At 44.6% G+C, this 13,174-nt stretch overlaps 1 protein-coding gene across 1 annotated transcript in view; it reads right to left on the reverse strand.

Annotated features, from left to right (window-relative positions):
- Positions 1-13,174, reverse strand: part of AHI1 (Abelson helper integration site 1) — a 231,072-nt gene that overhangs the window by 21,138 nt on the left and 196,760 nt on the right. Inside the window, exons 20-23 of the mRNA XM_040429185.1 lie at positions 11,334-11,392; positions 6,210-6,278; positions 3,536-3,698; positions 3,326-3,423 (exon numbers count right to left, since the gene is read on the reverse strand). Of these exons, the coding sequence (XP_040285119.1) occupies positions 3,326-3,423; positions 3,536-3,698; positions 6,210-6,278; positions 11,334-11,392 (389 nt within the window). The remainder of the gene's footprint in view (positions 1-3,325; positions 3,424-3,535; positions 3,699-6,209; positions 6,279-11,333; positions 11,393-13,174) is intronic.

Raw genomic sequence — 13,174 nt, forward strand, 5'->3', positions numbered from 1 at the left:
TTTTAAAAAAAAATGTAAAAACATATTCTAATTATTTGATCACCATATTCTGACGCTTATAACTTTTTTATAGTTATGCGTACAGAGCTGTGTGAGAGTGCTTTTTTGTGGGGCAAACTATACTTTTCCATGATACCATATTGAAGTGTGTGTGACTTTTTGATCACTTTTTATAAAAAGTTTTGGGGAGTTGAAGTGACAAAAAATGTCGAATTGGCTGATTTTTATAAAAAAAATTTCAATTACGCCATTCGCTGTATGGGATTAATCTTGTTATATTTTAATACTATGGTCATTTCTGCATGCGGCCATGATGTTTATTTTTTTTTTATTGGTTAAGTATTTTTATTTTGGGGAAATTTTTTTTTTTTTTTACTTTTTTTTAAGTCACCCTGGGTGACTATACCTGGAAATTATTAGATTGCCCATTGTGTTCTGTGATGGCTATATAGCCATCATTGAACACTTAGTTTTCAATATAACAATACAGCGCTGCCACCTAGTGGCCTGTATTGGTATATCCCTCTAATAGCTGCCCAAGCCTGCTTTAAGCTTCGGGCTATTAGAAAAAAGTAATAGGTTCCCTGATCTTAGCTGGGCAATGCTGTTACGAGAGCGGGAGCACATGACTCCCGCTTCCGGACTGCTCAGATGCTGTGGTCACATTCCCCAATCTCAGCCGGGGAATGCTGATATGGGAGCGGGACTGCTCAGATGCAGTGGTCATATTCCTCCATCTCAGCTGGGGAATGCTGTCACGGGAGCCGGAGCGCGTGGCTCCCGCTTCCGGACTGCTCAGATGCTGTGGACACATTTGACCACAGCATCTAAAGGGTGAAATGTATGCGATCAGCCTTATGGCTGATTGCATATATGTGCCTGCTGGTCTCTGCTGTTTGAAACTCTGCCCGTGGGTCTCTGCTTGTTTATTTTGTTAAGGAAACAGTTAAGGAAATGTTCCTTAACCTAAATCACAAATGCAATTTTTTTATTACGTTTTTGGCACAGTTTTATGAGCCAAACACAGGAGTCAATTCAGAAGAGGGGGATGGGGCATATACAATGATGCCCATAATTATTCATATTCCTGGCAAAGTTTTACTTGAAAAGTTACTTTTATTCAACCAGCAAGTAATTTTTTGACGGGAAATGACAGAGGTGTCTCCCAAAAGATAATAAGACGATGTACAAGAGGCATTATTGTGGAAAAAAAACAGGCCAGGCCGAACAGGAGGGCTACAAATTGGTAGTGAAATGGACCCACTGCGAACCGGAGAAACCTCTGATGACTGACGCATATGGGCACGTGAAGATAAGCGTCCTTGATGTCTATCGAGGACAGGTACTCCCCCGGTTCCATGGACACAATGATCAACCTCAGTGACTCCATTTGGAATCTGTGAACGCGAAGGAAACGGTTGAGCGCCTTGATGTCTAGAACGGGACGGACCGTCCCCTCTTTTTTTGGGAACTGCAAAGAGATTGGAGTAAAAATCCCTGAAAACGGTCTTGTGCAGGAACCGGAACAATCACACCTTGCTGCAGCAGCGTGTGAATTGCCAGAAAAAAAGAATCTGCGGCTGCGGGAGAGGCCGGAGGAGACGACCGAAAAAAAACGGGAAGGAGGGGAGGATTTGAAATCCAGCTTGTAGCCCTCTGCAATGACCTCCCGCACCCACGCATCAGAGATGTGAGCCAGCCAAACATGCCGAAACACACGAAGCCGGCCGCCCAGCCGATCGGGAGCCCGTCATGCAGCGGAGCTCTTAGGGTTAGAGGACTCGGAGCCCTTCTGCAGACACTAAGCTAAAACTGATTAGCTTGGTCCCTGCAGGAAGGGATGTAGCTGAAGAGGGAGGAGCTTACACTTTCTTATGCTTAGTGTTCGCCTCCTAGCGGCAACAGCTATACCCATGGTCAATGCCTGGCTCCCCCAATGAGACGGATGAGAAATGCTGCCTGCAGATTGCATTGCATTTTGTGGTAACAGGTCCTCTTTAACAGATGCCTTAATTAACCGTTTAATGACTTTGCCTGAAATGGCTTTAAAGGGAGTCTGTCACCACCTTTTCCCATTATAAACTGCCTGGTGCCCTGTAGGTCACATTTTTACTGTATCCCAGACATACATTTTTGTTGATATATACTGATCTTCGTTTCCCCTGAAAAAGATATTTAGTCCAATAATTAGCTAGCAAGAGCCCAAAGGGCAGTACCCTTAGGCATTTGGGCCCAGCCACTCCCATTAGAATTGAGGGCTGCTCCTCCCATCTTCATCTTCTATACACCTCCCTCCACTCCTGATGTCAGAAACCAAACGCTTGAAATCTTGTGCAGGCTCATATAACCCATTTGTTTGTGATTGCGCCGTCTGTTCCCTTCTGTGGCATTGGCGGCATTAAGCCTTATGGCACCTGCGCACCATGGTTAATGATGTCAAGAGCTGGGTTTCAGACGTGAGAAGTGGAGGAAGGAGTACAGAAGATGAAGATTGGAGGAGTAGGCCTTGATTCTAATGGAGATGCCCAAGGGTACTGACCTTTGGGCTCTTTTCAGGGGCGTAGCTAAAAGCTCATGGGTCCTGGTGCAAGAGTTCAGCTTGGGCCCCCCTTCCATCATTGCTTTGTGGCCAGGGGCAGGGGAGCACATAGCCTTCATGCTGCCTAAGGCAAAAATTGAAACAGTAACCTACCCATGCCAAATTCTTGACCAAACCCCTTCCCTCCAGCCAGAGGTGTAACTTGATCAGCATGCACTTTCTAGAATACCAGTTTCTTCTTATGTGGCACAAGGGTCTTTGGGCCCCCTCAGGCTCCTGGGTCCAGTAGCGACTTCTACCTCTGTGCCCCCTATAGCTACGCCCCTGGCTCTTTTCACAAATACATTTTACGGTATATATACGCCACAGGTTCTGCAAAGAGGAACTGCATGCAGAAAATCTGCAGCATTTACAGTACAAGCAAAATGGATGAGATTTTCAGAAATCTCATCCACACACTTGTGGAAAAAACTCACAGCATAAAGTGCACTTCGGGTTATCAATCCATGACAATGAATTGAAAGCAGTGGAAGACCTGCAGCAATTACGCCACAAAAAACAGCCCATCTCCAGCGAAAAATCCTCAGCAGACCCAACATGTGCCCGTATACTAAACATTTCAAGGGAATCTTTGTACATGGTGCAGGATCTGCAAGTTAAAAAAATCATCTTCATTTTACCCTTTAAACTAAAGTAGAGGAAAATCGGAATATGATCTTCTACAAAATGACCAGTACTTTACTGTAAAATATTGTATATATTTTCTGTTAAGATAACAACATTTACCATGCTGGGAGTATAATCAGGGTGGTCTGCTTGTGAATGTTCCTGGGAAACAGGATAATGGGATTTGGATGCTGTAGAGTGGTCATACTCATGCTGGACTAGAAAAGATAAAGCAAGGTAGTATTACGTTCACAAATCATATCAGTGTTTCAGATGTAACGAATAAAACAACTAGGTAAACCAACAATGCTCTCTTTTCTATGAACTTACTCTCAGCAGCCACATAGTTTGCTGGAAAGTAACCCTGTTGTCCATCCTGTAGACTGCCAAACCACCAATTGTCATTATCTTTGTACAACACATGGATAATGTCACTACGATGGATGCTTAGCTCATCTGATCGATGCGCAGTGTAGTCGTATAGAGCCACCACCTAGAGGAGAGATAAGACCACCACAACGTTATCACATTCATGCCACAAAGACACCCCTTACCATTTACTTCCTCTCACAGTACAACAGCTGAAACCAAAGCCCTACCTTGGTAAAAGCTGGGGCTTTGTAAAGTTTTGCTAAAGGAATCAAGGTGGTGGGAACACAGCAGGAGGCATGTGATAATGGCCTGTGGGAAATGGTGGAGCGCACTAATCAGACCAGCTACTGTACCAATTTCAGAACAGCTGCTTCTTTTTTGATTTATGAACACGACATAGTGAACTCATTTCTCAGAATATAAAGACACCACAGCCCGACACTGGTAAAACTGTTAAAGTGATGAGGTAGTTAACATTTTCATTTCTGTTTGACCCTAAAAATGTAATCTTGCTCATTTCACTGCCTCTAACATGTTCCACCACAGATACGGCTCCATCAAGTGCACGTTTTATTGTGTAACCAATGTTCTTTTGCCAAAACAAGATGGACCCAAATTGAAAAAGAACACTTGCACCACTTTCCAATAGAGAAACTATATTCCACTCCCAACCATGAGCAACGGGCACAGGGGTGCACCAACAATGAGGGGCAACGCTCATCTGTACATATTCAACTGCATCGCTGTACTCAGGACAGCAATACAGTTGAACGCTGCGAAGGCATGGGAGCAATATCTCCGTTGACCATTGTTTCCTCTAATAGGCTTTAGTCCTAGTTCCCCTATCCCAGGGATGGCCAACCTGCGGCTCCCCAGCTGTTGCAAAACTACAACTCCCAGCATGCCCAGTCTGCCTACAGCTAGCAGCCTACAGCAGGGCATGGTGGGAGTTATAGTTTCACAACAGCTGGAGAACCACAGGTTGGCCAGCCCTGCCCTATCTTATCAGGGGTCGGTGTCATCATTATCGCACTGGCTGAGCTGGGCTGCATAGAGCTCAGGGCACACACTAGAAGAGGTCTGTGTCTTGCACTACATCACTGACAGCAGAATGGAGGTAAGTATTTGAGTTTATTATTTTTATTTGGCAACATGGTGTTGGGCCACAATGGGGTGGGGTCATTATTTTGTAACTGGAGAAAGCACTATAGGGATATTGCGGCTGTAAATAAGGAGCATTTTTGCACTGGCAGACATTATAAGGACTTTTTTTGTACTGGGGGCACTATAAGGGGTCATTTTTTGGAAGGGGGTATTTTTGGAAGGCACACACTATAGGGGAAATTATTTCTACTGGGAGCAAAATGAGGGACATTATTACTTCTGGGGGCAAAATGAGGGACATTATTACTATTGGGTGCACTGTTCCCACATAGTGCACTCTGGCAGAGAATTATTACTATTGGTGGGACTTTTGGGAGGACTGTTACATTGGGAGGCACCCTGGCACAGTATCAGCTTAGCACAATCATTTTTGGAGGACACTGTGTTTACTGCACTATGAGTTTCAAGTACACTATTTGCTGGGCACAGTTATTTTTTAGGGCACTGTGTGCCAATAATTATGGAAAGGTTCACTATCTGTGTGGAACTAGTATTTTCAGGGGGATTATCTGTTTCTACAATATAGTATGGGGAAGCACAGTGGGCACGGTGTTAGAGATGGCAGGATGGGGTGTTCAGAAAATGGAGAGGAGGATGGAAAAGTAGTTGTCAAACTCTGCAGAGACGGCTGAAAGAAATCATCATGGCGGTCTGGTCTGAATGGAGAAGATAAAGAAAGAGAACGTCTACATCAGAGGAGACATCACTGGATGTAAGAGGTATATTTATGCTATTTTATGATTAAAGCTTTTGACTAATTGGGTGTTTATATTTGTCTTAGCTTTTCGCACCTCCCTCCCTGCCAATTACAACTTTAACGCTCTGATCCTCCAAGATGCTGCAGTAATGATGTACTCTTCTTGGCTGCTGTGGTGACATGCCCATATATCCTTGACACCACTGCATTTGTATTGATCATGAAAGAAAATGTCTGTAGAATCTTTTCTTAGAACTGCATATTGCCATTCTTTTGTTACTCCTCTTAGAAATGTATGAATAAATTATATTAACATTACCCGTGTCAAATGGGCAATTCTTACATTCTGACACTATCAGCACTAACTGGACAGTGTGCAAGGACACCCCCCCCCCCCCCCCCCCCCAACTGGCAACTACCCCTTGACTACGACTTGGTGATTTGTCTATAAAGCATTGACACATCCTTTATTTCTAAATCTATTTAGCCTCTAAATACTGTAAAATAATCAACATAACGGGCTGTTCAGGCTGAGTTTTTTGCAGAATGAATTTTGCTTAGCTATCACACCAAAAAGCCACTAGGCGGCCATCTGGAAATCGCCTCTCGTGGTTTTCAATGGGAGGCAATTTCCCAATTCCCTTTCTTGGTGGCAAAAAACCATGGCCTCCCATTGAAAACAGTGGAAGTTGGCTTCTCCGTGGGCCGGAATCCACTGCAAATTCAGCCTGCAAAAACTCCTGCTGAATAGTCTGAATGAGGTATACTCACTGTCTCCTGGATTGGTAGAATACTGTCAGCTTCTATTTTCAAGGAAGAAACCTTTGCTTCCAAATCACTCTAAAATGATTAAAAAAAACATTTATGACAATGAATAACATCAGTACAAAACATACAAGTAAGCAAGGGAAAAGTAAGGATAGCAGTAATTGCAATGAAGCTGAAGTACAGATTAGGCAAGGTGAAAAGACAAATGCGTCATCTACATCAGTTTCACAAAACACGTATCAAGTGCTCAGGTCTGGAACACTGAACCACAACCCTCATTCATAGGCAAGGATGACAAGCTGCAGCTGACGATGAAGTATCAGGACTGAGTCATGAAAAAGCTTAAAGGGGTTGTTTGGGAATACCTAACCTTTAACTGATGCCTGTAGTTTGCCTTCACTATTAAAAGATTCAAACTTACCAGAAAATCCGCTGCTCCCGTCCAGCGTGCTGGCTCCTACGTGTCCATCTTCTGGTCCTTGGCTTGTTTACTTCCTCCTGGGCATGGTCACCTGCAGCTCTGCAGCCAATGACTGGCTTCAGTGGTGACGTGTCAACAAGTGACATGTTACCGCTGAAGTCATTGGTTGGCTGCAGCGGAGGAGATGATCATGCCCATGCCTGGGAGGAAGTAAACAAGCCACAGACTGGAAGATGGACACGCAGCAGACAGGGAGCAAATACGTATGAAGCTTAATAGTGGAGGTAGGCTGTGGGCATAAGTTAAAGAGGTTGTCCATGTTACAAAAAAATGTCAACTGCCCCCAAAACAGGAATTGTCAAAATTTGCCCCAATTTCAAACTTAAATAATTTCAGAAGGTTAAGGAGACTGTACCTTTTGCTTTATCTATCCCTGTGCTGAAGATCACAGTGGAAGGAAGCGAGGAAGTTATGCTGGGGGAACCAAAGCAACCATCCGATGCCCAGCAAATATCACGCACAGGTGCCATTAATTAGAATAAGATCCCTGCAGGATACTTGCTGGAGGTCTTATTGTTCCCTTGGCAGCCCAGCATGCAGTTCAGTGTCTCCACACCCAGTCTATACCAGATCAGGCAGGAGGGGAAGCCTGGACAACCCCTTTAAGGCCACATAGCACATTAAAGAGGTTGCAAACTACTAACATATTGATAACCTATCCTCAGAATAGGTCCTCAATATCAGATTGGTGGGGGGTCCAACTCGAAGCACCCCAGCAAGCAGCTGTTTGAAGAGGCCACAACACTGGTGCAAGCGCTGTGGCCTCTTCACTGTTTAACTGCACGCTGTCTAACTTGTAGCGGCAGTACAATGTAACTACAGCTGCTCATCCTCTTAGAGCGAACGGGACCAGCAGTTGTAATTACACTGCACCGCCACTACACGTTAGTCAGCATGCAGTTACACACTGCACAAGTACCGCAGCCTCTTCAAAAAGCTGATCGTGGGGGTGCTGGGAGTTGGACACCCACCGGTCTGATACTGATGACCAATCCTGAAGGCAGGTCATCAATATACTTGCGTTCCACAACCCCTTTAACATCTTCACTTTACAGCTGTTTTCCACTTGTGTACGAGGTAGTACTGGCCAAATGCTAGTGCCAACGCAAGAATAACTGCACCAGTACTTCCCAAAGTATGGTGCTCATCACCCAGAGTTACTCATGGCATTGTGCCAGACATACTGCAGTGTCCATAAAATAAATCCACTCACATTGTTACTACTTCAACTTTGTCTACAAATGCTAGCATCAGAAATGGGCATGCAAATGTGCACCATAATGCTAAAAATCTTTCTGCTCCATGGATCGGCTAAAACTTGCATGTAAAGAGCCACTCAGCACCCAAAAAATTTGATCTCAATATTTAGAGATCGGCACTGGAAAAGACAGATCCTTGTAAGCTGCATATGCCTTCACAGCAGCATCATTTTCCCTCCTAGGCATCATTAGTCTAGTAAAATAGGACTGATACAATCTGTACGTGTGCAATTCTTGAGGAAATGACACAGAATAGGCCGTCACTATCTGATCAGCGAGCGTCCCACACCCAAGCCGATCAACTATTCTGCACCCTCAGAATTCCACAGCTCCAGTGGACAGAGCTGGTCACTGCAGTGCTGCTCCCATTGACTTCACTTCTGGTGTAGTTCCAGCCCCAGAGCTACTGCAGAACAGCTGATCGGTGGCGGTGCAGGGTGTTGGACCCCCCCACTGGTCAAAAACTCATGGCCTATCCTGAGGACAGGCCATCACTTGTAAAGGAGTGGACAATTTCCATTTCGAAACAGGTGCCTTCACAAAACAAGTTTGGCTTCTCTAATTCCTTTCTGCCCACACATTTACCAATCGGCAATGTTACTATTTGTGAAGTTTTGTTTGTTTTACGAAATTGCAGCATTTCTTTTTAGGCAGGGAGTGCCTGTGTCTCTCACTGGCACAGGAGCCCCTGAGGTCTGTTTATAGTGACTCACAGAAACCAGTATTTTCACAGATGTCTGTGAAAAGTTTCATACAATGCTGGGGAATAAATCATTCATTCATAGATCTGCTGAGCAAAGGCAGGGTGAAATACTGGGCTAAATGGTGTGAGCCTATCTACCAGGAGAACGAAAAGTTATATTACAAAATTGTTACTTACACACTTTACTGAGAAATAGATATTTTAAAACTTCCATAATAGGCTGCTTGGGGCACTGATGCCCATGGCAAAGTTTATTCGTTTAGAATGCTCTAAAGGTGGGCGGCCGTGGCCATATTGCCGGCCCGCAAACGGCAGGTCGGCAATCCACGGCAGCCGGCCGTGTGCACCACGCATCACGGATGCGGACCCATTCACTTGAATGGGTCCGCAATTCCGGAGATGCGGAACGGAACACCGGAAGCACAACAGGGTGCTTTCGTGGTGTTTCTTTCCATTGTTCTGCACCGCAAATAAATATGTGTCATATTTTTTTGCGGTGCGGACAGACCACGGACCCATTCAAGTTGAATGGGTCCGGCCCGCTGCACGGATGTTGCCCATGCATTGGGGACTGCAATTGCGGTCCCCGATGCACGGAACGGCCACACAACGGCCGCGTGCATGAGGCCTTAGTCTACCCCAAAGTCCTTATTTAAATTTGGGGCTGATATCAATCCATTGTGTATGCTTCAATTAGGTAAAAATGGTGAGAGGCAAAATATACGTTCTCCCGATTTTATCCATAGATGCAGAAGTACGGTGCTTCGCTATTTCCGGCTTACCTATAGAATTGAATGGCGTGGCAGTGCGCATGGTTGATCTGCTCCTCCATTCATTTCAGGTGGCCTTGTGGGACACACTGTACCCCACGGACCCCCTGAAATGAACATAACAGCAGGTTGAGCATGTGCACCGCTGCTCCATTCATCTCTATACTCTATAGCTCAGTACTCCTGTACCTCAGGATAGGGGATACCTTAAAGGGGTATTCCCATGACAGACGATGGGGGAATATTGCTAGGATATGCCCCCATTGTCTGATAGATGGGACCTGCACCTACGCAGACAACAGAGCGGGGAGAGCGGTGGATGGAGGACCCCAGGTTGCCCAGGGTCCGGCCATCGCCAAGCGCTCTCCCCATACAAGTGAATGGGAGTGCACCGGGCTTGCCTGGCCACCGTTTCCATTCATTTCTATGGGGCTGATGAAAATAGTGGCCTCACAGAAATGAATGGAGGGCGGCTGTGCACCTTTCCATTCTCGGTGTAGGTGCGGGTCCCAGAGACATTGTGTGTGATGGGAAAACCCTTATACGTTTTTTCCACGCTGACATGCAGAGAAGGCACAGATCACATTATCTATGCATACTTCCATGCCTCCTATGCATAGTGAACCCCTTTAAAGTCATGGGGTTCCCTAACAACACAGAACAGCACTTCTTTTGAGTGCACAGGAGTTCAGGAGGCATTAGTGACAGGGAACTGATTATTTCTATTCCCTGCCACAGTGCGGGATCAGACTGTCAACGCGGCAGCCCAATCCCGCCTCATCAAGTTCATATCCTGGTTTGTAGGGTCCAGTGGTGAATGCTGTGAAAGCATAGTTTGTTAGGTTGTATGGACTTGAAAAGTGCCAACCACGTTTGTGAGCCAGAAAATTGCTAAGGCACGAAATAAACATGCATTTTTTGACGCAGTCTGAGCTGCAACTAATAATGCAATTTTTGAGCAAAAGCCAGAAATGGATCCAGCAGGAAGAAGTAGAAATAATTTCCCATTTCCTCTTGAATCCACTCCTTGTTGTAGCTCCAAAAACTTCCACAAATAAAAAAAAATGCACATGATACATGATTCCAGCCTTAGGGTTCATGCACAATCAGATTTTAACTCCGTTTTTGGAACAGATAACACGCTGACTAATACAATTCAACGGGGCCATGCATACGCGTGGTTTTTTTTTGAATGCTCAATCCTTGAAAGTCACAGCAGGTCCTATTCCTGTCCGTTTTTGTGGATGAGAATTGTCCTTTCTATTGATGGGAGTGAGAAATAAAAAGGAATGCACACAGATGCCGTCTGTTTTTCGTGGACTGTACAATACAGCAATCTGCATGGGGATTGAGAGCGAAGCAAAGATGAAGGGAAATTCAGGTTAGGCTGCATTCACACAACCGTGGGATGGCCAGGCCTGTTTTTGGGGACTGCAAACCACAGACCAGCAAAACACTAGCATCGTGGTGAGGACCCATTGACTTCAATCTGCAAGATGTGGCGAAAGATAGGACATATTCTATATTTTGTGGTATGGAGGCACAGACCTGGAAGCACATAGAAGGGCTTCCATATCGGAGCCGCAAAATATAGGACATGTCCCATCTTTCACAGCATCTTGCGGATCCATTGGAGTCATAGGGTCCGCGGTCCGCAACACGAGCATGGCCATCCCACGGTCCTGTGAATGTGGTCTTCAACAGATATTGTGTTCTATTCTGAAATTCAGAAAAATTACTTTTCCCAGAAAACACTGCTAGTCTTTCCAACAAAAAATACCCCACCTCCAAAGTATTAGGCAAAACTATTTTTTTCGTCCGCACAGTTTAACGAGGGGATCTTTACTGGAAACATAGACAGAATATTGCAAAGTGCTAATACTTGCTAGTAAATGGCTACAGAAAATACATTACCATTTGCAGCTTGATTGATGGTGTGCGACTAAGTGACTGTCCGACTGGGCTGAAACCACCTGCAAAAAGACAAGACAGTATTTTTTATTTTTTTTGGGACTGTTACCCCTTCTTGATCTCTGCATGTTATGAAAACAGTGTAAAATCTGGGCAGATTGGAAGGAACCCCCATGTTGAAAGAAGCATCAATCCTCACCTCATAGTACTGGGCTAGCATCATCGCAGCAATCTTGTCCAACAGGGTTGTGATGTAATCACAATTTTAAGAGTTTTTAGGGCGAGTGGCATGTTGGAAAGGTTCTGTGTGGTCGTATGCAGGAAGTCCACAATAAAAATAAGATAATAAAGGAATAATGGACTGCAAACCATATACCGTAATACTGCATAATGGAAGGATGACCCAATATGCATGAACCCTCTTATGTGGTTGTAGCGTATAGCCCATGCAGCAGCAACATAAAATTACATGATCCTGTTTAACCCTTTGGCGACATGGCCAAATTAAATTGTTTCCAATTTTGTTTTTCCTCCGTAGCCTTCCAAGAGCCATAATATTTTTTTCTGTTCACATAACCACACAAGGGTTTGTTTTTATCGGCACCATTTATTTTACCATAGCTTGCATTGGGGGAAAACAAGCTCTCATACAGCTCTGTAGATGGAAATAAAAAAAAAAAGGTTATGGCTGTCGATGGCGATTGAAAAAATAAACATTTTCTCTCCAAGGTTTTTATTTCTTTAAAGGGGTTGTCTTATTTCAGTAAGTGGCATTTATCATGTAGAGAAAGTTAATACAAGGCACTTACTAATGTATTGTGATTCTCCATATTTCTTCCTTTGCTGGCTTGATTCATTTTTCCACCACATTACACACTGCTTGTTTCTATGGTTACGACCACCCTGCGAACCAGCAGTGGTGGTCATGACTGCACACTGTAGGAAAAAGTGCCAGTCTACGAACAGTTCCATGATCCCAGCCACCAGAGAGACTGGCACTTTTTCCTATAGTGTACAAGCACAGCCTCCACTGCTGGATTGCAGGGTGGCCGTAACCATGGAAACGAGAAGTGTATAATGCGATGGAAAAATGAATCTAGCCAGCAAAGGAAACAAAATGGATAATCACAATACATTAGTAAGTGCCTTGTATTAACTTTCTCTACATGATAAATGCCACTTACTGAAGGGACACAACCCCTTTAAAGAAATAAAAAATCTTTGAAAAAATAAATATTTTCTCTGCATCGCCATAATTTTTTTTTTTTTTATATTTCCATCTACAGAGCTGTATGAGAGCTTTTTTTGTGGAGAGAACTGTAGTTGTTTTTTTTTTTTTTCACTTTTCGCCCACTTTTTTAAGTTCCCCCTAGGGGACTTCAACATTCAATCATCTGATCGTTTCTCCATTGCACTCTGCTACAGGCAGGGCTCCATAGGAGCATCCTTGTGGTAAGCATGGTTGCCTCTAGCTGGCTTGAGGCAAACACAGCAGCTGAACGGCTCCCTTGATCTCAGTGCGATGGAGCCGAATGGGGCCTTAGGAGCACAGCACTCTCGGGGCAAGCCACCTCAAATGCCGTGGTCACAGTGGTTAAATGCCCGGGTTCCTGCTTTTGGGCCATTGTCATGGAAACCTGTAACAGCTCAATGACATCATGGGCTTCGAGCAGTCTGATGGGGGAGATGTGCATGCTGGGAGGACATGGTATGTGTTCTTTGAGTATTTCTGTGCGTCCATTTACAGTTCCCGTATACCACCTAAAGACAGGAGGAAAACATGGAGGCCTTTGTTCTGGGTCCTTATAGCAATGCTAAAGGTGGAGTAAAGTACAGATATTTGA

Source organism: Bufo bufo, chromosome 4 (genome assembly GCF_905171765.1).
Source record: "Bufo bufo chromosome 4, aBufBuf1.1, whole genome shotgun sequence".
NCBI lineage: Eukaryota > Metazoa > Chordata > Amphibia > Anura > Bufonidae > Bufo > Bufo bufo.